The 27,958-nt window shown below is 44.7% G+C and overlaps 7 protein-coding genes and 1 pseudogene across 7 annotated transcripts; 4 read left to right on the top strand and 4 right to left on the bottom strand.

Moving 5' to 3' along the window:
• Positions 1 to 420: 420 nt before the first annotated feature.
• Positions 421 to 4,709, bottom strand: LOC111078480 (carcinine transporter). The gene is made up of 7 exons (XM_022373180.2): positions 4,591 to 4,709; positions 4,294 to 4,518; positions 3,347 to 3,532; positions 2,939 to 3,197; positions 2,292 to 2,883; positions 1,832 to 2,230; positions 421 to 1,771 (listed from the first exon to the last, which is right to left on the bottom strand). Exons 1-7 carry the CDS (start codon positions 4,681 to 4,683, stop codon positions 1,480 to 1,482), a joined length of 2,046 nt encoding a protein of 681 aa, XP_022228872.2. The 5' UTR covers positions 4,684 to 4,709; the 3' UTR covers positions 421 to 1,479.
• Positions 4,710 to 4,844: 135 nt separating this feature from the next.
• LOC111078461 (transmembrane 9 superfamily member 2) lies at positions 4,845 to 8,412 on the bottom strand. Its single transcript, XM_041593876.1, has 5 exons — positions 8,037 to 8,412; positions 7,342 to 7,536; positions 6,295 to 7,277; positions 6,073 to 6,232; positions 4,845 to 6,013 (listed from the first exon to the last, which is right to left on the bottom strand). Exons 1-5 carry the CDS (start codon positions 8,187 to 8,189, stop codon positions 5,510 to 5,512), a joined length of 1,995 nt encoding a protein of 664 aa, XP_041449810.1. The 5' UTR covers positions 8,190 to 8,412; the 3' UTR covers positions 4,845 to 5,509.
• Positions 8,413 to 8,644: 232 nt separating this feature from the next.
• LOC111078460 (importin subunit beta) lies at positions 8,645 to 12,657 on the top strand. Its single transcript, XM_022373153.2, is given in 7 exon segments — positions 8,645 to 8,764; positions 9,019 to 9,220; positions 9,800 to 10,041; positions 10,106 to 11,134; positions 11,202 to 11,933; positions 11,935 to 12,129; positions 12,190 to 12,657. Coding segments are annotated over 6 exon segments (2,655 nt in total). The 5' UTR covers positions 8,645 to 8,764; positions 9,019 to 9,162; the 3' UTR covers positions 12,589 to 12,657.
• Positions 12,658 to 17,435: 4,778 nt separating this feature from the next.
• LOC111078465 (alpha-methylacyl-CoA racemase) lies at positions 17,436 to 18,809 on the bottom strand. Its single transcript, XM_022373162.2, is given in 3 exon segments — positions 17,436 to 17,721; positions 17,723 to 18,574; positions 18,630 to 18,809. Coding segments are annotated over 3 exon segments (1,122 nt in total). The 5' UTR covers positions 18,738 to 18,809; the 3' UTR covers positions 17,436 to 17,559.
• A 168-nt stretch (positions 18,810 to 18,977) lies between these two features.
• Positions 18,978 to 21,203, top strand: LOC111078464 (guanine nucleotide-binding protein-like 1). The gene is given in 5 exon segments (XM_022373160.2): positions 18,978 to 19,243; positions 19,340 to 19,423; positions 19,426 to 19,667; positions 19,729 to 20,923; positions 20,986 to 21,203. Coding segments are annotated over 5 exon segments (1,734 nt in total). The 5' UTR covers positions 18,978 to 19,164; the 3' UTR covers positions 21,120 to 21,203.
• An 11-nt stretch (positions 21,204 to 21,214) lies between these two features.
• On the bottom strand, positions 21,215 to 25,004 carry LOC111078459 (ATP-dependent DNA/RNA helicase DHX36). Its single transcript, XM_022373149.2, is given in 7 exon segments — positions 21,215 to 21,382; positions 21,576 to 21,704; positions 21,761 to 22,033; positions 22,347 to 22,460; positions 22,521 to 22,907; positions 22,966 to 24,686; positions 24,688 to 25,004. Coding segments are annotated over 7 exon segments (2,844 nt in total). The 5' UTR covers positions 24,829 to 25,004; the 3' UTR covers positions 21,215 to 21,303.
• Positions 25,005 to 25,174: 170 nt separating this feature from the next.
• LOC111078482 lies at positions 25,175 to 26,094 on the top strand. Its single transcript, XM_022373182.2, has one exon. It carries the CDS (start codon positions 25,264 to 25,266, stop codon positions 26,014 to 26,016), a length of 753 nt encoding a protein of 250 aa, XP_022228874.2. The 5' UTR covers positions 25,175 to 25,263; the 3' UTR covers positions 26,017 to 26,094.
• Positions 26,095 to 26,506: 412 nt separating this feature from the next.
• Positions 26,507 to 27,349, top strand: LOC111082045 (annotated as a pseudogene).
• The last annotated feature ends 609 nt before the right edge of the window (positions 27,350 to 27,958 follow it).

The raw sequence follows: 27,958 nt of genomic DNA on the forward strand, positions 1-27,958 counted from the left end.
TATAAATCAGATTTTAGCTGTTAAAACATTTTTATTTGCTCTTCTCTTATATGCATTTATTATACGAATATATGTATGAAATATGTGTGTATATTTATGGAGTAACAAAACCGTGAGAACCTTATGAATCAATCCCAAAATACGCAACAATTACCGGGTATACAATGATAGTGCTGTGATTCCCTTGATTGGCCTTGCACTTCCTATGGCTGACAGTGACCGCTAGCAATGTGTCCGTCCGTCCGTCCAGCTATATGGCAATTTTATGCATTCCTCCATAAACAAGTTTTTCTTTTTGTTTGACAACAATTAATTGCATAATTGCGTGAATAAATGCATAAATCAATAGCAATGATTGAGAAGTCGCCATTGTTGTGTGTCACACACACACACACAGTATATAATATATATATGTATGTATTTATATATATGTATGTATATCATAGAGATATGTAATGTAATGTTACAGTAATGCGCCCGCCTCATATATATTTATTTATTTTACCGGATATGTTTGAAGAATTAATTTTCGGTTTTATACTTTCCCCTCCATTATCGTTGTTTTTTTTGGTTTTAGTGCTTTGTTTAGAGTTGAATTAAACGCGACTTACAGCTAATAGCAATGCTCTACAATTAAAGTTAATATTGATATTCCATATGGGAAATGGTTATGGTATAATATCCGTAAATATGGCAATTATCTCCTGCCACTGCTTTACTTAGTATCTACTTTTTTTATCGAATTCAAATCAAGGCAATGTTTCTTTGTTTTAATTTAAGGTCTAATAATATAGCACTTAAGGAAATATTTGTTTATTTTGTTATATGGAAAACATCGTTCCGATCCATCGTTATCGCTGGAATCGAAGTGTTCTATACTGTTCCTTTAGTGTCTATTATAATTACATTTATTTAGGGCATTTTTTGTTGGTATATTAAAAAAAAAACATTCAATTGCAAACTAGCAGGTATTGTGCATAATTTTTGTTTCTTGGATAAATTTAAAAATTCGTGTATACCCTTACTCAAGCTGATTCACTGATTTATAACTTAATATATAACATGGTTTGGCGTTCTTGTATGTCATTATACTATATGATCTTTTATATCTCATAGTAGTATTATTTATTTAGTAGGTTCGCTTGCCATGGCTACCTGCATATATCTTGACTGGTATTCGAACATTTTTAAAATTACAAACGAAATTAAACAAGAATTTCTGTATTGTTTGCTTATGTTAAGACATGTATATGGCATATATGGCTTTTATATCGAAATAGATTACTATTCAGTTACAAATCAAAACTCCTGGCGATACAGCTCTGAACCCACTGATCATAGGGCTAACCAATAAACTGTCATAAGTAAATTTAACATTCTTATATACTGACATTTTATACCAGCATTAAGACTGTCTTATTTAAGCTAAAACCTCACTGTTTCGTGCTGCTAAATATACCCACTGTTATGGGTAGCTGCCTAAATCCAATGTGTTAATTGCATGGTGCCATCATTGGTTCGCTGTGTATCCATGATGCTCATCTGACGCACCAAACGCTTCATGGACGGCCGATGAACGGGTCGACTTCCACTGGCCATTCCCGTCCCCTCCAATGGCGTGCGCTCATCGATCGAACTCATGGGCGCCTGCTGGCGTACACGTCGATTGTCACGCAGCTCCAGTTGTTCCACCTCCGCCTCGGAGGCCGTGTTGGATGAACCACCCAAGACATCCAGATTCTCATACGATGTGGGCTGGGAGAGCACAATCCTTAGAAGATTATTCAAATATTAGTTTCGAATGATAACATTTCCTCACGCTAACACTCACTGTTTTTGGGCGCATCTGCAGCAGTCCTTGAGCTGCCAGTCCTTGCCAAACTCTTCGCCCTCCTCAATGGTCTGCGGCAGACGATGATGCAGCGTCTCCGGCAATCGCAGACCCGTCATTCCGCCCAGCATGGAAACAAACCCCATGATAACCAGCGGCAGCTTGAGGTTCTCCTTGCCCAAATACGTCACAAAGGGTATGACAATGAGACCCAATCCTCCGATATAGCTGGAAGCTCCAATGCCTATGCCACGCACTTGTGTGGGATACAGCTCGCCAGCAAATGGATAGATGATTAGAAAGGAGGCCGAGAGCAGGGCCTTGGATACCAAATACAGATAAAGCGTCTCATCGACTGCCTCATCGGGCAGCATCACAGTTATGACGCATGCCACGCCCCTGGGCAGGACACGTGGTACATTAGTAGCTATAATTATAGATTACAAGACTGAGATCTCACCCCAATATCATGGACAAACTGAGTGGCCAACGTCTGCCCCAGGTGTCCATAAAGTACCAACAGCAGAGGTAGCTGGGCAGCTCCACCACAGCCGACAGAAAGAAGCTGACATACTGATTGGTGCCCAGCGAGGGTCCGTAGTAGCTGAGCCCCAGATAGACAGTTTCATTGGCAAACCAGCTGAGCGTAATCAGTATTGTTTTCAGTCGCATATTGGGCGTACGACAGAGATCCCTCAGGCCCACATTGGCCACCTTTTTCTTCTCCTTCTTGAGCTTGTCGCGACGTATTTGTGCCTCCAGCTTGCTGTGCACTGCCTCTGGGAACTGTCGTCCATTCACTAGAGCCATGCGTTCCAGTATCTTGAGCGCCTCTTCCAGGCGGCCACGCATCAGAAGCCAACGCGGTGATTCCGGCATCACAAACATGTAGAGGAAATAGGCATAGAAGGGCAGCGATGTGATGTAGGAGAGGCGCACCCAATCCCGCTCCAGATAGCAGATCACCGACAACAGCATAATGCCCGAGGTGTAGAAGGTGCAGGTCATCACAGTGACAAACGAACGATAGTTCTCGCCCACCAACTCCAGAGCTGTAAAATGGGTAAACTTTTAGCTGAAATAAAACCCCAGTATGCCTGCACTTACATATGATGAAGGGTATCTGATAGACAGCCGGTATGGTCAGGCCCACAATGACGCGACTGCCAGCCCAAGTCCAAAAGTCCTTGCTCAGCGAAGTCATCAAACTACCCGCCAGCAAAGTGGCCAAACAGGTGAAGTACGACAGTCGCCTGCCGGCACGATCATTGAGCAACCCAAACAGATATACACCCACAGGTCCGCCAGTGTTGAGTGCCGCCAAGCCAACAGTTGGATATATATCCTGATCGCACACCAAATCAAACTGTCGGTAAACTGTCGATTAGCATGGGTTAACTGTTGGGCAATGGTGTGTTTGGTTTCATGCTTGGGGAAATGTTTTCAAGCTGCTTCCTAAATGAAATTTTAATGTGTGAGTTGAGTTGAGTAGGGAACCGGAAACTGTGCGCGCACATCAATCACAATCGAGGACCACACAGTGGTGGTATTATATTCCCAGCCCTGACTGCACTTAACCACCGGCCAAGTGCTGTTTGGTTCCAGTGTGGTCAGGTCATCCTCGTCTTCGAGTGATTCGAGCAGCTGCGTCCAATTAACACCGTACGTATGGCATTTGCTGTAGACCAGCTCATCGTTTTCCTTTAAAACAACAATAAAAATCAGTTTTAAAAAATCAACTGAAACTTGAAACCAAAGATCACATATAAGTATATTTTTTTTTAATTTAAAGTCGAAAAAAGTCCCTATCCTGCATCGAATTGTTTTATAACTTTCTTAATTTTAAAATAAAATGCTTATATTTCTCACCCAGTGTTATCTAAAATTTAATAAGATAACGAGGATAACAGAAATACAAAAAAAAGTAATGCCATTTTTACTTTGCATTTTAAAATTTTTTGCATCTTCATTTTTTTTATTTTTTATTTATATCTATTGTTATGTTATTTCTGATTTTTTTATTAAAATCAGAAATGAATTTGTAGTTCATATTTTTTAATTTATTAAAAACTAGAGCCCTAACGATTCCTGATAAAAATGATTAAAAAAAATTGCTATATGTACCAAGTTATTTTTCCCACTAAAATTTATTGTTTTTGTAGTCTTATCGGAATTTTAAGTGATCATAAAAAACACCCAACAGTCTCCGGGTACTTGACATTTCACCAATTCTCGGAAAACACTTGCACAAAGACCTCTTCACTATTTGCCCCTATCTCTATCTCTCATCTCTATTCCAACACTTAGATTACTCATCGAACCACCCCCGTATCGACATTTTGTCACACGACAAACGCACAATCAATGAGAGCTCTGGGGGCTTGATAGTCAACCTTTAGCACTCATATGGCTGCACTCCATCCCATCCCATCCCATCCCATTCCATCCACTCACTCACTCACCAGTTCCTTGGGTATGGCCAGGTATTTGCGCTGCTCCAGCTGCATGTCCAGCAGTTCGGGTATGCGACACCAATAGTCATCCGGAGTATCAGCCATAAACAGCTGATTGAAGGCACAAAAGCCGCAAGGAATGCAGGCGGGCAGACAAATGCCAAACACCAAAAGCTTCTGATACTTGCCAAATTCCCCAATGGTCGGCAGCAAATCATCCAAATCGAAGGCCTCCTGGAAGTAACCACAAAGAAAACAGAGTGAGTTGCGTTTGGGTTGGGAGTTTTGGAGTATTACGATACGTACATCCACTGAGGGTTGAGTTTGGGGTTTCTGGCGTTGTCGCAGCTCCGATAGCTCATCGTATTCATCCACATCGCTGTCCACAGTCTCTGACATGGCCAAACTCTGAGCTAGAAATGTCTATTCGCACACCGAGTGTGGCACGAGAGCTTGCAGAAACCATAAAAGGGTTTTGCTTCTGACATTAGTCAAGGGTTGCAGAATAGCAAAAAAAATAAAAAGAGAGTGTTCGAGCGAGGGTTCCATTTTATAATTTATATATTTTTTGTTTATTCTTTAGTCGCAAGTTAGATTTAAATAGTTTAAACTAAAGTATTTAAAAATATTACACACACTTGAATTGCAACCTGCTCGAATTATTGATAAGACGAGCCACTAATTACAGTTGTTAGGCTTTGATATTACAGAATAGAAATAAGGTAGAAATATTTATGATTTAAAGTACTTTATAGAATTGCGGCATAAATTAGTACTCTCTTTTGGGGTTGAAGTTGGCTCGAGGTCTTCTCTAAAAGTACGAAATTGAATACAATTTTTGGAATCGATCGTTTTGGGGGAATTGGACACGGCTAAACTTTATGCCTAAAGTTTAAGAGAAAGGTGTGAAAACTATACAAAAAATGTTGGGGCGGTTTACTCCATCATTTACAACATCATATTATTGTTGTGGTTTACTTAAAGATTATTGCGCGCTTCATTCCTTGCTACGGGGGGATACACAAATATATGTATCAAATCATAAATATAATAAACAGAAAACTGTCGCATGCTGCTGGGGCGCACAGCGCAGAAATCACACACACGCACACACGTTAGGCTTAAGTGTAAATTTGTGGCTACTCAAATACAAAAATACATTTGCACACACAATTCTTGTCCTCCGCTCCTCGTTCTCCTCATTGTCCATCCATTAATCGAGCACTTAATCCACCTTGACGACACTGTAGATCTTCCGTATGAACCAGAAGCACGCAAAGAAACCAATTGTGCCCGTTAGCAAAAAGAACAGGAATACCATAATGGCCGTATAGCCAAAATACAGGAACGTCGAGGCACTGTCCTTGATCGAGAGCTTCGTGATGAAGTAGTGACAGCAGTAGATGAACAGATAGACAGCCGTGAAACCCGATGTCAGGAAAGAGCGCCACCACCAATGATAGTCCTCGGCACATAGATGGAAATAGCACAGCAAAATGGTTGTCTCCGAGCACGTGATGACCAGTATAAGAAAGACCAGAAAAAGGAATCCGAACATATAGTACATCTGGCTGGACCACAGTGAGCTCAGTATAAAGAAGAGCTGGATGAAAATGCAGCCAAAGGGCAGCACGCCGCCCATAACGATGCCGGGTATCGGTTGTGTGTAAATCGATTGATCGGGTATTTGTCGTGGTATCTGATTGGTGCGCACCGGATGCTCCAGGGCCTACAAAATACATAAAATTAGTTAGAAACTAAGTTAAAGTTGGGCCATTGGCCACTTACGCGCTTGCGGAAACCAAAGTAAGCACCAACAAATGTCAGCGGCACTGATACGCCAAACCAGAGGGCCAGCAGGGCAATCAATGTGCTAAATGGCACAGCACCCGAGCTGTTCTCAAACCACAGCACCAGATTCATCACAAAGAACAGCGAGAAGACAACACTGCAAGATAGATCGAAGATAAATAAGCAAAAAGCAGCAACAACATATCAGCCACTACTCACCCGGGGCACACAATCGATGTAAGAATGACATTACTCTTCCACTTGAGACCACCAAAACTCTTGTAAATACGCGCCGAAACATAACCAGCGGGTGTGCCCAGCGAAACGAACAGAACCATGGAGCAGGTCATCAAAGCACCGCGATTAGCCGGCGACAAGAAGCCCAAACAGGCAAAGGCCAGTGTGATCATAGACATAACGAGCACCTGAATGCCAGAGCCCAGGAATACGGACAAAAGCATGCCCTTGCGTGGCGGCCTAAAGACATCGCCATGGACCAGCTTCCAGCCAAACTCCTCCTGTGCATCCTCTCCACTGTCCATCTGATTATATCTGGCAATGTCCTTGTGCAGGGTGCGCAGCATTATCATGGCCACCATGCCGCTCAGGAATAGCACAATCACCAGGGAGTTGAGGATGGAGAACCACTGGATATTCGTATGGGGCATGGACTCTAGTATGTAGTCCCAACGCGACGACCACTTGATGGCATCGTTCTTCACAAACTTGACGCTGTACGTGTAGACAATGTTCAGCTGCTCGCCGGCCTTCAGTGAGGTCTCACTAATGGCCAGTGGATCGGCGCTCAGGCAGTTGGGTGCCTTGGGATCGGTGTGTTTGATTGATTTGGGTGTAACCTTCACCGAGATAATGCGTCCACTGTTGCCAAAGCCAATGCCCCAGTCCTCAAGCTGTCCACTGTGATAGGTGATCTCCAGGTCCACATGATTGAAGGGATAGTAATGCATGGGCTGATTGTAGATAGAGTTGATGGGACAGCCCTCGCCATCGGTGCGCACGAGACAGCCCATGGGGAAGCCAGTGCCGCAGTATTGTTTGCCATTCTCCAACGGATAGCACCAGGTCACCGGCATATTGTCCACAATCCAATGATGCTGATAGTTCAAGCTGATGCCCTTTTTCAGCACCATCATGCGACGATTGCTGATGGGATCTCCACCCTTGTATTCCTTGGTGCAGGCCTACAGTATACACAAAGTAGTATAGTTTTATTTGCCTTAGAGTTTTGCGAGTGCTTCGACTTACCACAGCGCATGGCTGATTCTCCAGGAACTGAATTTTATAGGGACCCGGACGTATGCGCTCGCCAAAGACCACCTGTCCCAGATTCTCCACGGGAGAGTTCTCCTCTTTGCCCAGACAGAAATCAAAATGATGATATTCATAGGGTATGACCGATTCCTCAGTATTCAAGCGGTTAACATATAAGATAACATCCGACTGGAAGAGGTTTAGAAATAAAAGAAATACTTCATCAATCAGGAATATGCCCATGCGGCAATTGATAAATGTACGACAGTTTCAATTGAAAGCTATCAGGCCTCCGCCTTTTTATCTGCAAACTATTGTTTGAGAGTGTACAAACGATTATCAAGCGCATAAGGCAATACAAATAAGGTCTAGATCATCATAATGGTATCTTGGCCAACTGAACCAACAAGACGGTATGAGGTATGATATTAAAGCATGTCTAAGTCTAAACAGCAAAAGCAACGACAAACGTAAGAGTCAACGTCAGCAGCCAGCAGCCAGCAGCCACAATGCTGGGCCTTATCAGTATGCTTCCGCCTTTTCTCACAACCATTAGTGGAATTTATCAGCATTGCATTGCCCTATTGCTAATTGTTAAGGCATGAAACAGAAACACACACTCGGACATTGACATGGACACGGACAGGGAAACACGGACAGAGGGGTCAGGTCAGAGTGTCTGTACATACCTTGCATGTGGTGGACACATCGGTTGTCTTGCAAAAGTTAACCGGTGCCAGGCCAGGCAAATAGAAGGCGCCTCCCAGTGTCAACAACGTGTGCAGCAGGAGCAACAACAGCAGCGGGGACAGGACCCGTGGCGGACCACAATGCAGGATCATCTTCGGTGTTGTGGCTATTGTTTCTAGAGATTTGCCGATTTATGCACCGTGCTGCAGCAGATTAACACACGTTGCACACACGCACACAGAAGGGGGAGCAAGTGCAGCAACTGTTTTGCGTTTATTGCCGTCTGTTTTTGTCGAATATTTCTGTTTTTTAACTTTTCCAACTACGTTTCCTATTTTTTGGGCCGAACGTCAGCACTGCGTAGTCAGGCGTTGCCACCTAGTTGTTTCAAAATTGAATTCGATGTATCGTTCCAACGATATCGATACATTGAATTTGTTTTATTCAATAAAACGGATTTAACAAGAAGAAAATAAGCATAATTTGACAGAATTATTTTGTTCATAAGTATTTCGTTTAGCATTTGTGTTTTATTGAGCTTTTGTTAATTTTCGCTTGGAATTTAAATACAACTGCCAGAACAGCGTTGCCATCCATTGCGAGGCTTCACATGTGTGAAATTAATCGAACCGGCCTGTTTCGCTTTCAATTCGTTTTAAGACAGCCACAAGAAAGGCATTCTAGCCATATTAATCCCAACTTGACCGTTCATTAAATACAATCCTAAGTAAGTGGAATATCAATTTTCGCATTCCGCACGTTTATCGGACAGGTGGGGAGGTTTGCAAGCAAAAGAGACAAAGGTGAATCGCAAAGCAACAGCGAAAGAAAAGAAAAAAAGTGAGTTTTACTGCGTGTGTGTGTAGAGCTGAAAGCGAAAAAATCAATTCGCTGACGTTCAAGGTGTTGCAACCTTCCCCCCACTGGTGCCCCAGCCATTCGAATTGCTATATTAATTCGTATTTTTATTGGTTTTTGCAGTTGCTCTCGGACAAGTGTCAAAAATTACGCAAAATTCCTACACTCACAGACACACACACACATACTGACATCCCCCGTCCGCTTGGCCTCTTCGAGACGTCTGCACGAAATAGAAAGTAATTAAAAACACAAAAAAAACGCAAAATGACTTCCGATATAACGCTGCAATTGATTGCTATTCTGGAGAAGACAGTGTCGCCAGGTGAGTGCTACCCCCCTCCTCCTTTTAACCCCAACCCCCTTTTTAGGCATAAAATTTCCACAAGTATAGGTGCCTGTCAGGGCCATTTTTTTTGGTTGTCTGCTGTCGTTTGGCGGGAGGGACGCTCGCGCCGCTCGTTGTATGTTGCGCAGGGTTGCCATACGCGTGTCGAGTAGCATATGTTTCGTTGCTAGGTGCACACGCATACGCCCATACATACACACAAACACTTTAATGAATGTGTGTATTTGTACGTGCAATGATTAAGGATTTATAAATTGCCACGAACCTAACCTCAAACAGAGATAGGGTACTGTAGATCCTACACAGAGTCGTCCCTCCTCACCCCCAAGGCAGAAACTTGCGTCATCCAAAAGTATTCGCTTGTTATATATCTCGTATATACATATGTACATGTGCGCATTCGTGGGGGAAACATTTTTTTTTCCTACTACCCCGATAAGTCCAACAACCAGTTCTTCCGGTTGGTGATAAAGTCGGCGGGAGAATGCTCTGCGGGAAGCCCTAGATCGAACCATACCACTAACCTCACATATACTGTTTCCCCCATTTATTTAGACAAAAATGAACTATTGTCGGCCAAAAACTTTTTGGAGCAGGCAGCGGCCAGCAATCTGCCCGAGTTCCTTAAGGCATTGTCGGAAATTCTGGTAAATACGACAAATAGCGCGGTGGCACGCATGGCCGCTGGCCTGCAGCTAAAGAATCACTTAACCAGCAAGGATGAGAATGTACGGCAACAGCATCAGGAGCGTTGGCATCAGTTCCCCAACGAGATACGCGATCTGATCAAGAATAATGTGAGTGCAAAATGATTCCAACCCGTCAATATAATCCCAACCAACACATTTGTTTTTGTCACAGATTCTCAATGCTTTGGGTACGGAGAACACACGTCCTTCTTGTGCCGCGCAGTGCGTGGCCTATGTGGCGGTGATAGAGCTACCCATCAATCGCTGGGGCATGGTCATCCAGACCCTGGTGAATAAGGTGGTCAGCGAGGGATCCAGCGAAATGCATCGCGAGTCTGCACTGGAGGCCATTGGCTACATTTGCCAGGACATCCGCTATGGCGTGATGGAGAATCAGTCAAACCAGGTGCTCACGGCCATCATTCATGGCATGCGCAAAGTGGAGCCCAGCAACCATGTTCGTCTGGCTGCCACCACGGCTCTGCACAATTCGCTGGAGTTCACCAAGGCCAATTTCGAGAAGGATATGGAGCGCAACTTCATCATGGAGGTGGTCTGCGAGGCCACCCAGTCCACGGACACACAGATCTGTGTGGCCGCCCTTCAGTGTTTGGTGAAGATTATGACTCTCTACTATCAGTTCATGGAGCCGTACATGGCCCAGGCTCTCTTCCCCATCACGCTGGAGGCCATGAAGGCGGAGAATGATGCCGTTGCCCTTCAGGGCATTGAGTTCTGGTCGAACGTCTGCGATGAGGAGATTGATCTGGCCATCGAGAGCCAGGAGGCCACCGATCAGGGACGTGCCCCAGCGCGTGTCTCCAAGCACTATGCTCGCGGTGCCCTGCAATTCCTCACGCCCGTGCTGGTCGATAAGCTAACCAAGCAGGATGAGTGCGATGATGAGGATACCTGGAGTCCGGCCAAGGCCTCATCGGTGTGTCTGATGGTGCTGGCCACCTGTTGCGAAGATGAGATAGTGCCCCATGTCTTGCCGTTCATCAAGGAGAACATTGAGTCGCACAACTGGCGCTTCCGCGATGCTGCCGTTATGACCTTTGGCTCGGTGCTCAATGGATTGGAGATCAACACGCTGAAGCCGCTGGTAGAGCAGGCCATGCCCACGTTGATACGTCTGATGTACGATTCGAGTGTCATTGTGCGCGACACTACGGCCTGGACCTTTGGACGCATTTGCGATGTAAGTTATTGGCCGCTCCACACACATCTGTTGTCAAACTAAATCTTTGTTTTTTTGTGCTCTACAGATCATTCCAGAGTCGGCCATCGACAAAACCTATCTGCAGCCGCTGCTCGAGTGCTTCGTGAAGAGCTTGAAGTCGGAGCCACGTGTGGCCGCCAATGTGTGCTGGGCATTCATTGGTCTCTCCGATGCCGCTTATGATGCGGCCTCCACTGGGGAGCGTGAAACACCCGAGACGTACGCACTGTCGCCGTACTTTGAGTTCATTATCACTCAACTGCTGGAGACCACCGATCGTTCAGATGGAGCTCAGGCCAATTTGCGTGGCGCTGCCTATGAGGCACTCATGGATATGATCAAGAATTCGCCACTCGATTGCTATCTGGTGGTGCAGCGCACAACCATTGTGATCCTGGAGCGTCTGAATCAAGTCATGCAGATGGAGTCGCACATCAGCAATCACAGCGATCGCCATCAGTTCAACGATCTGCAGTCGCTGCTCTGTGCCACGCTGCAGAGTGTGTTGCGCAAGGTGCACGAACAGGATGCCCCACAGATTTCCGATGCCATTATGAGTGCTCTGCTTACAATGTTCAATTCGAGTGCTGGCAAATCTGGTGGTGTGCAGGAGGATGCCTTCCTGGCCGTGTCCACACTGGTGGAGCTCTTGGGCGTACAGTTTGCCAAGTACATGCCGGCCTTTAAGAATGTGCTGATCATGGGCCTCAAGCACCATCAGGAGTATCAGGTATGCTGTGCCACTGTCGGCCTCACCGGCGACATTTGCCGCGCCCTCAAAGGAGCAAATGGTGCCCTACTGCGATGAGATTATGTCCGTGATGATGACCAATTTGGCGGAGCCCACTCTGCATCGCACTGTCAAGCCGCAGATACTTTCGGCCTTTGGCGATATGGCTCTCAGTATTGGTAGTCATTTCTTGAAGTATCTGAGCGTGGTGCTCGACATGCTGCGTGCCGCTTCCAATTTGCAGGTGAGAACTTTTATTGCTAGACGTATCCGAGAGTAGATTTAAACTGTGTTCCTTTGTTAGACGGATGCCAGCAACTTTGACATGAACGAGTACATTGCGGAGCTGCGTGAGAGTGTCCTCGAGGCGTACACTGGCATTATCCAAGGGCTCAAGGGTCTCGATCAAACAGCCCATCCCGATGTGATGCACATGGAACCGCATCTCATGCACATCATTGGCTTCATCAAGCGCATTGCCCAGGATGGCGAAGTATCCGATTCGATGATGGCCAGTGCTGCCGGTTTCATTGGCGATCTGTGCACTTCGTTTGGGCCACGTCTACACACACTGTTGGACGATGTGGTCATCACACAATTCCTGTCCGAGGGCAAACGTTCCAAGGGTCAGCGCACGAAAATGTTATGCTCGTGGGCCCTCAAGGAGATCAAGAAGATCAATAGCCAGAGCATCACACAGTGAATATCTAACTAGAGGTTAATGTTTCCTCCATACACCTATGAGAATGAATGTTATGCAGCCGCCGAACTGGTAAGTAGTTTGTGAACCAAAAATTTTCCTCATTCACATCATCCACACACATACACACTCTCCGATGGACGAAACACACACACACACACAGAGATGAACAATTTATGATGAACATTTTGTTTAATTTTTGATTTTTTCAGTCCAGTCCGAAAAATAATCTCTCTGATTCTATCTGCTAAGTTTTGTTTGTCCGATCTATACATATATTGTTGCTGTGCAACGTGTAAATGCTAAGACACATTGTTTATAAAACTAAAAACTAATTTTAAGTTGAAAGAAACGACCCCAAAACAAACAAAAAACCCCAGCCCAACCCTATTATAAATAGTAACTACCACTTTGTTAAACGCACCAAATAGTCTGCCCACTGACTTACCCCATCCATCTATCTATCTATCTATTATGGCCAGAAGCAAATTATGACAATTATGATTTTTGGGCAGACTGTTTGGATCGGCTGCTGTTCCCCCCGATTTTAAGCATAACCAAAAACAGATATCAGAAGTTGTTAAACGAAATTATGTCCAAGCCTAATTATCTAAGCGTGTGAAAATCGGTAAAACACAAAAAACCCATTAAATGCATTACAAATTCCCTGGAAACATTAACTTGTAGTTAGCTGCTATCAAAAGAAAAAACAAAAAACAACACCCTTTTATTTATAAGATTTAATTATACTTATCATTATATGTAATCTAAACAAAAACCCCTTAGAAAAAAACTAAAAATTACAACAAAAAAATGCGTGTGAGATATGTGAGCGCTAATGATGATGAAACTGAATCTGATGTGCGATTATGATAAAATGAATGATGGATGATGATATATGGATATATGACTGCAATCGAGAGAGCGTATGTATTTGTCTACTTACAAGTCTGAGTGCCTGCCAGTGTGCGCGAGTCTGACAAACTGCCTTAAACACCTTCCCACATAGATCCCAAAATACCCCCAAAATAAACCCACTTATTGTCATATTTCTAGTGTGAATCTGTGATTGGATGCCTGTGAGAGAAACCTTTGCAAATGGTTTTTGTGATTGCGAGAAAAATGGATGAAGAAAACCTCCTTCCTCCCTCATATTTTCTTTGGCGCGCGTGTGTTAGCGTGTGTTGTGTGATATTAAATAATTAAGCGTAAGAATTTTTCTAGTGAATGAATTTAGTCTTAAGCAAAACCAAACAGAAAAACGAAACAAAAAAAGATTTTAAACGGATTTGAATTTAAAATTTACAAAACAAAAACGAAACGAAAAACAATTGTAAGACTCAAAGACGACTGAAAAAACACAAACGTGAAAAATAACTTAGTAACTATAATGGAAAAACGAAATACAAAAATGACTTAGGGACGTACAAAGCATGGGGCGTGGCGGTTTAGAAACACATAACAAAATAGAACAAAAACCTCTTAAAATACACCATTAAAAAAACAAAATTTAACTATATTTTTGTTGATTAAAGTACAGTAAACAATATGTCGCTACGCTCCAGAAAAAATATACCTTAACTTAATGAAATTATTTACAATTTTTGTTGCTCGGATTATTGCCAACGAATAACGCTTAATTTGCCTAACGACTTTAAATATAAATATTTTTTTGTATTTCAATTGTGTAAAAAAACAGCAATAACAACCAAGCAACTACCTGCAGCACACACAAACATATAAATATATATATTAGATAAACGAAAGATACTAAAACTCAACGAGCAACGGACCAGGGTATACAACAAAAACAAAGAAAAAACAAAAGCAAAACTTAACGAAAACGAGAAAAACCGTACTTTACATTTTTCGTTACATAGGCATAGAGAACTGCGCTGAAAGACAAATATACATTACATTTTACATACATAAACGACATAGGACGAAAACTAGAAATGGAACCAAGGCCCCTTTTTTTCTCCCCATACGTAAACCAAATTCGAGCTTTTCATTATCATTATAAAAATTAAGAAACATAATTTTTTTAATCACCTTTTTAGATATTAGAAATTGTTGTTAGAAAATTCAAAATTTGTAGAAATCATACAGAGTTATCATGATGTGGAGTTACACAAATATTTAGCTTATCATTTTTTAAATCTTAAAAGTATCTTTCAATAAGTACTTAACGACTTGGTTCAGTTCCAATACAATTTTAGTAATTATTTACAAAAGCTCATACTATTTAATCTATTCTAAATTGAACATAAAACCTCTAAAAACAAAACTTCAATTTTATTTGCTAAATAATTTATACAATGTAAACTAGTTTTTCAGTCTTCCTTCGCCTCTAAGTGTATCCGCTTTGGTCAATGTGCCTTTACAAGCCCAGACTTGGTTCCGTTCCAATAAAAATAATAAAACAACGACACTTACGTACCGTTACCATTACCGTAAGTTCATTTACACTTCCATACGCATACGCATACATAACCAGAAACTACCTTACGAAAAAGACGCGACTGTGAACGAGAAAGAGATAAAGATGATTAACGAAGGAAAAAATAAAGGAAATCCTATAGAAATCAAGTGAAAAACAAACCAACCGTTTAAAATCTTTTCAGAACATTTCATTACACTTACAACTAAAATTAAGTATAAAAGTGTGCTGAAAATTGAATGTAAAACTATTGTGTGTATTATATACCGTAGATAAGAATACAAATATTAAATGATTTGCAATTAGAATATGGAATTCATTAAAAAAAGCTCAACTTGAATTAAGTTTGAGCTTTTTTCAGTGAAAACTCCTCCAAATAAGTTGTCATTTCAAAAAGAAATTCTAAAATAAAAAAAAACATTGGTACATTTCCGTTATGCAATTGAAATATCGTACAGCCGTCCAAAAGAGAGCAACAAATTTGAAAATTTAAAAAAACCCCCCTTTCAACATATCAAAGAATTAAAAATTAAATAAGGAATTTTTTGAAATGACAACTTTAGAACCAATATCAAGAACACTCATACAATAACATGACAATTTGAATTGCCAAAATTAATTAAATTAATACGTACTAAAATTAGCTATGAATGATTCAAAATATGATGAAGATTAAGAATGATGAAGAATGGTGGTGTATGTCTATGTCTGCCTCTTGAATGACTCTTGGATGACTTCTGAACGTATTAAAGAAGAGCTGAGCCTGAGCTAAGCTGAGCAAAGGCCCCCGCCCCGAGTGGATCTTGCACTTTATGGCTGTGGTAAAAAAAAATGTAAGTGATGCATAGAATTTTTAAATTCAATTTATCAAAATAAGTTAGTTACAATAACCAAATATCAAAAACAAAAAAAACCTGCGCACAAGCGTCCCCACACACACACATTAATATTTTGCTAATAATCATATTTCTTTTCTTTGCACATATTCTTCACAGGTGTGTTGATTGAGTACTTGAGATGATGCTTGTGCGTGCGTTGTATGATGAAGAAATGATGATGTATTATGTGATGATGATTGACAAATGGTTGTTTATGGAAAAGTAGTTTGGAAAAGAGAAAGAGAGAGAGTTGGGAGTGAATGGAACACCCAGTACTAGAGAACACTCATCTAGCACAAATTTCTACCTTTTATACAATACATACTACACATACATTAGAGATCTAGTATAAATGTAAGAATATGTGTGTCCGCAACTGTGACTGAGTTTATCTGTATGTTATCATTCCAAAAGAACAAAAGAAAAAAAAAATACCCAAAAACCGAAACCTCTTCAGACTTTCATGAGTTTGTCAAAACCAAGCTTATAAAAATTATGATTTGCCGTCATTAGGTTTAAAAACATAAACTAGTATAAGGGTAATGGACATTTTTGCCGCCTTATTATATGTGTGTGGATAGGGTGTAGGTCGTCGTCGTCGTCTGTTCTATAAAGAAATGCCAATTGTGCTACAACTATAACTGTAAACATTGCCTGTGATTTGATAATCTGTGTATGTTAAGTGTGTGCGTGTGTGTGTGTGTGTGTATGGACGGGTATGATATTGTGTGCAAGTATCAAGTAAAAAAAAAAGCACCACGCGCAGCAGAGCAAAGAAGAAATGTAAAGAAATTATGATATTTTTTTAATAATAATAAAACTGTACACAACGGTAATTGTAAACGAAACGAAAACGAGAAAAAAACAAAACAAAACAAATTGAAAAACGTAACATATGGTACTGATTTTATACTGAGAACTGAGACTTACTATTTATACAAATACGCAACGGCAACAACTAAACTAAACGAAACACTTACTTAAGGACTCTCACAATGAATTACTTTACACGGGACTATGGGACTACAAATACTATACGGAACGTACTACCAAAACATAACCAAACGTCAAACTAGTGAAATTTACATGAAACATACATACATACATACATACATAACTTACTTATGCATTACATATACATTACATACATATGAGGATTATAATAAATTAATTGTATTAAACTAAGAAGAATATAACTAATGGTAATGCTGACGCGCGGTGCTTTTGGCGCATATTTCTGTGCTAATTATGAATGCTAGTTTAACAAATTTTAGTCGAGCGAGAGCGAAAGAGAGTGTGTACGATAGCGAGAGAGCTTTGCGTGAGCTTTTAAATCGGAATTTAAACAATAAGATAGTTTCTATTAAATTATGATGTATTATCACACTCCCCAACCCCCCACCCCAAAACCACCCTAGTTCTGCCCAAACCTGTTCATGAACAAATTGTATGACTGATAGTTTGTACGCGAAAATTTTAGCAAATGTAAATTGTGTTCCTGTGTGCAAGAGCGAGAATAAAAGAATTTTGAATGCAAGAGAAACAACAAACAATAACGTCTTTTATTCAAAATAATAACCGGGTAAATAATCTTGGGGCAGCTCTCAATACGAGTGTTAACATTAAACGGGACTTTGGAGCTTTCAACGAGAAGTTCTAGAGCTTCGCCCGATCTGGTAACGTCAGCACTCCCGACTCCAGCAATTGCTCCAGTTCTTCGGGTTTCAGCTGCAGATCCTCAATCAGTTCTTCCTGCTTGGTGTTTTCCGCTTTGGGCAGCTTGCCAGGAGTACGACTCAACCGCGGTGCTGGACGTGGGAGCCACTGCGTCACCGAGCAGCTCGAAGGATTCCCTCTCTTTATTGTGCGTATGTTGGTGGACCTTTTTATAGTCGAGAACAGGATAAACGCAAGCATCCACATCTTCGAATATCTCCGACCATTCCGCTTGAGTTTTTGTGAGGAATGCTTCTGTTAGCAGCCGCCTGCCCCGCTCTTGATGCTCGTCTCCGAACTGAGGCAGATCCTCGGGCAGTTGCAGTCGCTGTCTGAGGAGCTCAAAGAACTGCGGCTCCAGGGCGCCCACAGACATGTAGAGGCCGTCTTTTGTTTCGTAGGTATCGTAGAAATAAGCCCCGCCATCGAGGATGTTGTCGCCACGCTGCTTACCCCAAATGTGTAGGTCCCGGGCCAAGAACAACCAGCTGGCCACATAGGCAGCACCTTCGACCATGGACGCATCTACGACCTGGCCACGCCCGGAATTGTGTCGCTCCAGCAGGGCCAGGCAAATGCCCAGGGCACACATTACACTGCCGCCCGCAAAGTCAGCCAATAGATTAATCGGAGCCGTGGGTTTCTCGTGTCTGCGGCCCAGCATGGACAGGACGCCCGAAATGGCTGCATAGTTGAGATCGTGACCAGCACGTGCGGCCAGACGTCCCTGCTGGCCAAATCCCGTTAGTCGGGCATAGATCAAGCGAGGATTCTCTGCACACAATTCGGCAGGACCCAAATGAAGTCTCTCCATGACGCCAGGTCGAAAGGGTTCGATGAGTACATCACATTTCCTGGCCAGGCGACGCACCAACTGCTGGCCCAGTGGATCTTTCACATTAACGCACATTGTGCGCTTGCCATGCTGCAGTACGTCCAACGGATTGTCGAGGATCTTTAAGTTAAAGTAAAGTTGTACAAAAGACGAAAGATCGAATTGGTTTGCTTACCTTGTCAATGCGGGTGACGGAGGCTCCAAAATCGGTCAGGATTTTGCCGCACAGTGGACCAGGGGCCAGGCCAACGAACTCCAATACTTTGATGCCTTTCAGCGGCATATTTCAGAGGCTACAAGTCTGTTGGTAGTACAAGTACTAGTAAGAACGCTTAATTGCACTTTGGACGCCATTTCAATAGTGCTGTCAGCTTGGCTTTTTTTTAATCTTATCCAATTTTAATTATAAGCTCAAAGTTAATGGGTTCTTGCTTTAACTTAGTTGCTACTGTACCTAAATCAGTATTAATAAATATTTTAGATTCTTGTTTATGTTGTTCTGCTTTTTTTTGTTTAAATTTCAAGTAAAAGCTAGAGTCTGCCATCACTGGTTTGGCACTGCCGTTTTTTCGGAGCTTTCGAACAGCCTGGCAGCCCTGGACCGTCCCATCAACGGAATGTCGGCGTAAAAGAGAAGCCGCAAAAACATTTAATCACAATTAAATTAATGAAAATTAGAGAGATACAGTAAACGAAATTAACATTCCGCAATGCCACAGCAGAGACGCAAGGTAGCCTTTAGTGGAAAGAAGAAGAAGGATCAGATGCTGCAAAAACGCAACACAAAAGGTACGTGCCCACCTCGAACTTCTGGGGGAGAAGAAAGAAATCAAATCAAATCCCACGAGCCACACCACCAATGCTAACAATGGCATTTGCCGACAGGTCCGCCCAAGTATTTACGTACTGCCCAGGAGTCCTACGAGGACAGCGATGTGCCCGAAACGACGCGCAAGCTCATGGAGCAGCCCTTGCTCGCGGTGGCAATCGCAACAAGAATGTGAATCGTTACAACTTACAGTTCTACCAGGAGGGCAAGAAGGAGCTGGAGCAGCTAAAGCTGGAGGGTTTCAAGCCACTGCAAGCGCTCAGTGCCAAGGAGCGCGAAATCGATGAGCGCTACTTTGCCGGCTGTGGCTTTCCCGTGCGTCCGCCCTGGAGTTTGTCAAGCACCAAAGAACAGCTGGACCGCTGTGAGAATCGTTACTTTAAGGTAGGTCATGGTACACGGCATGCACATGTGTGCGTCAGCTAATGGAGAATCTCCTTCCCAGGACTATGTGGATGAGCTGCAAAGGAAACAACGCAGCGGCGACACCAAGGAACTCTCCCTGTTCGAACTGAATCTGGAAACGTGGCGTCAGCTCTGGCGTGTGCTCGAATTCTCAGACATACTCCTAATCATTGTGGATGTGCGGTATGCCACGCTCATGTTCCCACCCTCCCTGTACGACTACATCATCAAGACACTCAAGAAGCATGCCATTGTGGTGTTCAATAAGGTGGATCTGGTCGAACCGCAGGTGGTTGTGGCCTGGCGTGAGTACTTCCAGGAGCGCTATCCCCAGCTGCCGATTGTGATGTTTGCCTCGTTCTTGCCACGCTCTCGCAAGGGCTGCCAGCGTGGTCCGCAGGCGCACAAACGCAGCATGGAGGGTGTCTACAACATCTATCGCGAGTGCCAGCGCTATGTCCAGTCGGAGGTGGATCTGTCCGCCTGGGAGCAGAAAATACGCGAGGATATGCGCAGTGATCAGCTGGACATACTGGACGATGTGGCGGCCGCTGTGGAGGGTGAACTGAAAATCAGCAGCAGCATCGACACCACGCCCCACGAGCATGTCAAATATCACAGTGGAGTCCTTACCATCGGCTGCATTGGCTTTCCCAACGTTGGCAAGTCCTCGCTGATCAATGCCCTCAAGGGGCGCAAGGTGGTCAGCGTTAGTCGCACGCCCGGACATACCAAACACTTTCAGACTATATTTCTAACGCCCCTCGTACGCCTCTGCGACTGTCCCGGTCTAGTCTTTCCCTCGACCACGCCAAAGTGCCTGCAAGTGCTGCTGGGCAGTTTTCCCATCTCCCAGCTGTCCGTGCCCTATCGCTCTCTGAAGTTTCTCGGCGAGCATGTGAATCTGCCGCAATTGTTGCGGCTTCAATTACCCGAGGACTATGACGAGTGGTCGGCTGCGGCCATTTCCGATGCCTGGGCCTACAAGCGAGGCTTTCTCACAGCCAAGGCGGCCAGGCCGGATCGCTATCGGGCGGCCAATCACATTCTGCGCATGTGCCTGGCCGGACAGCAGCAACTGGTGCTGCAGTTCTATCCCCCTGGATATGAGGCGCGCCGCGAACACTGGCTGCAGCATCCCGATGTGCCGGAGGTCAAGAAGTACCAGCAAGTGGAGCTGCAAGATGAGCCAGAGAGCGAGACCAATGGCGATACCTCCTCCGTTTGCTCGGACAGTGAGTGTCTCACTGAGCAATCCTTAATTCCTATTTAAATTTCCGCTTTCTCTTCTCTCTAGCTGCTGATGATAGCGAGGACGATGACGAGGACAGCTCCAACGATGAGACCAATGCTGATGAAGACTCGTGCGCCATCGAAGAGGATGAGGCACCTCGCTCGCGCAATGTATTTGCCCTGCTTGAAGACGAATAATAATAGTCCCCGAATATACACACACACACACACATAATTTATTTCTGATCATGCATATATTTTTTTGGTAATATACCATTCGATTATTTAAAAAAAAAAAAAAAAAAATACAATAAAATGGAATTAAATTATGCTATGAGAATGTCCTCCTGGTTTACACATATACTATGAGCCTCTTTCACGTTCAGATATCATCAATTTCATCCGACGAAAACGAATCATGATCCAACTTTTCGTCCAAAGAAAGCAACAACTCGATAGCTCTGCAAAAGAATAAATGGAATCAGCATATAAAATCATCTGTTCCTCGGCAAAGGCCATACGATATCAAGATATTGCATCAGAAACAAATTCAAATTGTGTCTACGAAGCATCACAGAAACCCCGAAAATCTTTTTGTTGCCCGATGCAAGACCTTGATAGTTGTATAGTCTTTGTCGTTAGTTAAGGCCATACTTGATCAGTTGCTTCTCTTCGCCATTCTCCTCAATTGGGGCTGGGTAGAGCGCCTTTTTGAGCAGCAATCTACCCAGATTTGTGCGAAGTTCGAGCACCACTTTGGCTGTCTCTGGATTGCATTTGAAACTGTAAAGCAATCAACATTAAAATTATGCATTTATGTATAAAGACATCCCACTCACTAGTATGTATTGGCCACGCACAGATAGGGCACTCTGTCGGCGACACCAGCCTCCACGCCATCGCCGAATATAATGAGGGCCATGGGAAAGACCATTGTGGAATCCAGCAGATAAAGCGATGAGGATTTCTGTCGCTGGTAGTACACAAAATAATCCGATTCGAAGCTGCTTTCGCCGCTGTTCACAGACGAGGGATGGAAATTCACACGCTTGCCATCGTCCGTGGACATGTTATGTACGGCACGCACAGAATTTCGTATGCGACGGGCTTTGCTGTTGGGTAAAATATAAGAAATTATCGGATTTTGATTAGTAATTGTCCAGTTTTGCGTACAGTTCGCATCAAAGAGCTATTCTCTCTGAGCAAGGGTCGCGCGCTCTCTCTCTCTCTCTGCCGAGCACTACCCACTACGAGCAGTCGAATAGGGGAAAATGACAAGAATAACGGACCAGCCATATTGTGCAGACACGTCACATGAGAGAAAAACAGACAGCCAAGTAAAGAATCATAAAGTGAAAGCAATTTCGATTTTTCTTTGCTTTCTTTTCTTTTATAAATAGACATCTATTGAGCTCTTGACCTTACCGCATGCATGCCATATTCGGATAGAGACCCGCTCCAATGATTGCCCTCAGCAGTGGTATCTTGTCCGAATTAATATTGGACGATCTGTCCAGCAAACCGGGTGAACTAAGAAACCTGCAAAGAAGAGAGCATTAGTATAAGGATAAAGTACGATTAAACCACCTTTTGACCTACTTGTAGTTGCACAGCAATTCCGCAAACTGATTCTTCATGCGCTCCAGCTGCTGCAGCGTCATGTAGCTGAGATAGTTCGTATAGCAGAAATTGCGATCCCCATTGCGACTCTTGCGATACGCACAAAGGGTATTGTGCACCATCAGATGATCGCTGCGCATATTGTGGGCCATCTGCCGCTTGACCTGATCCACACGACTCTCCTGCCCCAGCGGCGTGTAGAATGGCGATTTGTAAGAGAGCGCCGCCGCCGCCGAGGTGATGGGATCCAGGCAACAGAACAGGGCAGACATGAGCATCATTTTGCCCATTTGCGGATCGACGGGAAGCTTCGCCAGATGCACGCCCAGCGGTGTGAGAATGCCGTCCTTGTCCAGGGCGCCAATGCTGAAAAATTCAATTTTTAACATTTTCATTTGACTCGAAAATTCATTTTCCGACTTACCGCATCAGCAGCAGGATACCATTTTTGATGGCCTCCTGTTCGGGTGCACTGATGAGGGTGCCCAGAAAATCATAAGGATTATCAATGTGCAACAGTTTCAGACTCAAAATGAGTGACTCCAGTTTGGAGCGCAGTATGTCCGGTGTGGGTATATCGGCCATTTGCTCCTCCCTCGCCCGACTGAACAGATTGTAGCAAATGCCCGGCCTCACGCGTCCCGCACGACCCTTGCGCTGCTGGGTATTCGCTTTGCTCACCCACACCTCATCCAGGCTCTGGATATTGCTGGCTATATCATAATTGCTGGCCTTGGTGCGGCCCGAATTGATGACATACACCACATCGTCAATGGTCACCGATGTCTCGGCTATAATGGTGGACATAATGACCTTGCGCTTGCCATCCGGCGGACGACGGAACACTGCCTGCTGTTCGACGGAGGGCATTAGGGAGTGCAGCGGATAGAGCACCAGACTGTGACGCCAGCGTTGGCCCTTGACCGAACCCTGAGGATTCTCCAGGGCTTTGTTGAGTTTGGAGATCTTGTCGAAGCCGGGCAGAAAGACCAGAATGGCACCCTCTGGCTCGTTCTCGCAGATGTAGTACACGAGATCGGCGATGAAATCAATGTCCTCGCAGCCCTCCGATTCGGGCAGACGCAACTGGTCGAGGACCCTGCGATCGTACATGTGACGAACGCGACGCACATACGGTAAAATCATGGCCTCGTGTGCCATTTGGGTCTCCCTACGATCCTGCTTGGGTTTCCGGTTTGTTCCGGGCCTATGGTTGTCGAACTGATAATTGGTGAGGGAGAGAACATCCTCCAGGTAGAGCATGCGAACGGGAAACATGACACCATCAATGCGAAACATGGGACAGTTCTCAAAGTAATCACAGAAATCCTGCTCCCGAACGGTGGCACTCATCAGAATCACTTTCAGGTTGGGCCTATGGGGGAGAATGACCTTCAGCAGACCCATAAGCATGTCTGTCTCCACGCTGCGCTCGTGTATCTCGTCCAGAATGAGCACACTTAGGCTGTGCATCAGCGGATCCGACTGCAGCTGCTGCAGCAGCACGCCCGTGGTGCAATAGGTAATGGAGGCCCGATCTCTGGGCTTGCGGCTCTCCAGGCGTATCTGATAGCCCGTCGACTGGCCGAGGGGCTCGCCACGCTCGTAGCTCACACGCTCGGCAATTGTGATGGCCGAAATGCGACGCGGCTGGGTGCACACAATGCGACAGTCGGAGGCACAGCCCTTTACAATGCTGTGGTCGAGCAGCAGTTGCGGGACCTGTGTGGTCTTGCCACAGCCGGTGCTGCCAACGATCAGAATAACTTGATTCTGCTGGACGGTGCGTATAATCTCATCGGCATGCTTCATGGCGGGCAGCTGTTCACGTGCGCTCAGACGCTCGCGCATACTGGATGACTGCAGGCGCTCGCGGTGCTGCTCCATCAATTTGGTATCCAAATTCTGGTTGATGTAGTTCAAAGTCGCGTTCTGTTGCTTCTTCTCGGCAATGAACTGGTGGAAATTGACGCTCAGCAGATGACGAAACTGCAGCTCGAACTGCGCATCCACGTCCGAGTGGGATTTCTTGGGCGTCTTGTTGAAGTCCTGCATGAACTTGTTGACTTGCTCCAGCACTCCGCCGGGCACATTGACACTGCAGCCCAGCCGGATTTTGGGCACCTCGGCGTCGGGCGGCTTTCCCTGCATCCTTATTCAGTTTTTCACGTTCTTTTGCGCGCTGGCGACCCAGGTCCCGGTAGTACATGCCAAGTGCCTTGCCCTTCAGCCCGGGCGGACGATTGCCCTTGCGGGCATTCGAGTCGAAATCGCGTTCTCGATCCATTCAACTAGATTTAATTTAATTTTAATTTAATTTTAATCACTGGATAGTGACTCTCAGAAATATGCCGCTTCTCATTTTCCAAATATATCGAGAAAAGAAGAAGAGCTTAGCCCACTAACCCCCCTTTATTTCAACAGGTGAACAGCTTGCGTTAAGCCGCGGAAAATAATTTGTAAATTCTCCTTGCATATCCATCCTATCCTTCCTCTCTACTTACAAACTAAAATGACCTCGATATCTTTCTCCTGAACTGAGTTAAAATTTTACAAGTTTCATAATGTTTGTACGTGAATTGAAATAATCATTGGTCGACAATGGGTTAATGGTATAGTGCCATTGCTCAACACTCACAGCTGTTTCCCTTAAACGACGGCATTTTCGTTTCAATATTTCTGCCCGCGCGGAAACACAAATTGTTTTGTCGTTTTCTCAAAAATGGCAAATTCAGTGTACAATTCAATTGAAATAACAGATTCTGATGAAGAGGCAAATTTCGTGGATCGTCCATCGTTGGAGCCAAAATGTTCCGAGAGTCCGCCGCCATCAGGCGAATCAAAAGCAAACTCAGTAAATGAAATTACTCCCAAGAAAGCGACACCGGCGTACTTGGAAAGGGACGCATCTGTGACGTCGCCATCGTCCTCGGATAAAACAGGCACATCGCCTGGCACAGGAGCAGACATCAACGACAAATCCAACGCCAAAGGGCCAGGACGTCAGAGGTCTCGAAAGAGCCAGCATCAAACCCTTCGCATGAGTCCCGCAGACCTACAATTCGAAACCATTGCATTGGAAGATGAAGAATCGCGACGCGCAAAAATGGCAAAAGTAACAGATGAACCTCAACTGCAGCGAAATGTGGTGGACGCCATTTCCAATCTGATAGCTGGCCACGAAATGCAGGCGCTTATCAAGCGCATTGCCAAGGAGCGTGTGCGTTGTAACTTTCTGTTGGCCACCTATCAATTGCCGGATATGAATTTCGCGCTGAACACGCCGAGGAATACGCAGCGTTATCAATTTCGGGAGCGTCTTAGGCAGCGCAACGAGAAGAATTTGCCAAATGCAGCTACAACAACAACAACAACATCGCGCCCCACAGCACCGCCCACTGCCACTGCCAACGCCAACGCCAACAAAGGGACAACCAGCAAGGGAATCGTAAGAGCCAGACAGCCTCAGTCGTAGCCCATAGAAGTTTATTTAATTTTTACGTGTTGGGAAAATCGAATGTCAATAACTGAACTAATATAGTCTTAAAATTCACCCCGTGTTTCATTCACATTGTAAATGAAGATTTAGCGCTTCGGCTAAAGAGTGTGTACACACCTTAAAAGAAAGTTTCTTGAAATTTCCTTCGTGTGAGAATTCAAAGTTCGCGCCCTCTAGCACTGCAGCTGATAAACAGTCTGCTCTTGAAAATGCCACTACCAACTGCGAAGGAAACGGCCAACAAAAACTAAGAGCATAACACGTAAGTGGGAATGAAATGTAACGTAAGTGGAAATGTTACGTCATTTCAAACTCATTCAAATGGAGAGAGCAGGCTTCTTCTGAACTCTTATCACTGACATCGATATGGAAGGCTTGAGGAATATTTACGAACCCATTCAACTTAAAGAGATAGGAGGGAGTAGGTACGGTGCCCACTGAGGTCCGGGTGGCGCGTATATAAGACCGATTCGAAGGCAGCAGAGGCAAGTGCTGGCATCAACATGAAGGTGTTCATTACTATTCTGGCTCTGGCCGTGGCTTCTGCCTCGGCCTTCGATGAGAAGGTTTTCATCAAGGACGTGCCCAAGGCGAGCAAGATCGAGGGACGCGTTACCAATGGCTATGCCGCTCCCGAGGGCAAGGCTCCGTACACCGTTGGACTTGGCTTCAGCGGCGGCTGGTGGTGCGGTGGCTCCATCATCGGACACGAATGGGTCCTGACTGCCGAGCACTGCATCGGAGATGCTGCCTCCGTGACGCGTCTACTTCGGTGCCACTTGGCGTACCAACGCCCAGTACACCCACACCGTCGGCAACGGCAACTTCATCAAGCACCAGAACGCCGACATCGCTCTGATCCGCATCCCCCACGTCGACTTCTACCACATGGTGAACAAGGTCGAGCTGCCCAGCTACAACGATCGCTACAACAACTACAACGAGTGGTGGGCTGTGGCCTGCGGCTGGGGAGGCACCTATGACGGTAGCCCCCTGCCCGACTGGCTTCAGTGCGCCGATCTGCAGATCGTGCACAACGAGGAGTGCGGCTGGACCTACGGCTCCGTCGGCGACAACATCATCTGCACCAGGACCGTCGATGGCAAGTCGATCTGCGGCGGTGACTCCGGTGGCCCTTTGGTCACACACGACGGCAACAAACTGGTCGGTGTCAGCAACTTCGTCTCCAGCAACGGCTGCCAGTCGGGTGCTCCCGCTGGCTTCCAGCGTGTCACCTACCACTTGGACTGGATCCGTGACCACACTGGCATCTCCTACTAAGTCTCAATAAACGAACATTGAAAAAACACATAATCATTGTGCAGTAGAGTTTTTCTTCAATATTTTATTCATATTCAAAGTGGAAGACAGGTTAAATCCATTTTAGAATATTTACAATTAGCGAGTCGGAGTCCCTATTTATACCCGTACTCAAAAAAGAGTTAAGGGGTATATTAGATTTGTGGTAAAAGTGGATGTGTGTAACGCAGAGAAGGAAACGTTTCCGACCCCATAAAGTATATATATTCTTGATCAGCATCAATAGCCGAGTCGATAGAGCCATGTCTGTCTGTCCGTCTGTCCGTCTGACCGTCTGTCCGTCTGTCCGTCTTGTTTGACGCCTGGATCTCAGAGACTATAAGAGCTAGGGCAACCAAATTTGTTTTCCAGACTCATGTGATATCACACTGCTACAAGTGTATTTCAAAATTTCGCCCCGCCCCCTTCCGCCCCCACAAAGGACGAAAATCTGTGGCAGCCACAATTTTAAAGATACGATTAAACTGAAAGCGCAGTATCGTCGAAATTGCCCATATCTACCAGATTGCCGAATCTGAATCAGATCGGATCATAATTATAGCCAGAATGAAGAAATGAATTTTCTGTTGGTTCCCTCTCCTTCACCAGCGCTGCTGAC

This window comes from Drosophila obscura, unplaced genomic scaffold (genome assembly GCF_018151105.1).
Source record: "Drosophila obscura isolate BZ-5 IFL unplaced genomic scaffold, ASM1815110v1 contig_200, whole genome shotgun sequence".
Classification (NCBI taxonomy): Eukaryota; Metazoa; Arthropoda; class Insecta; order Diptera; family Drosophilidae; genus Drosophila; species Drosophila obscura.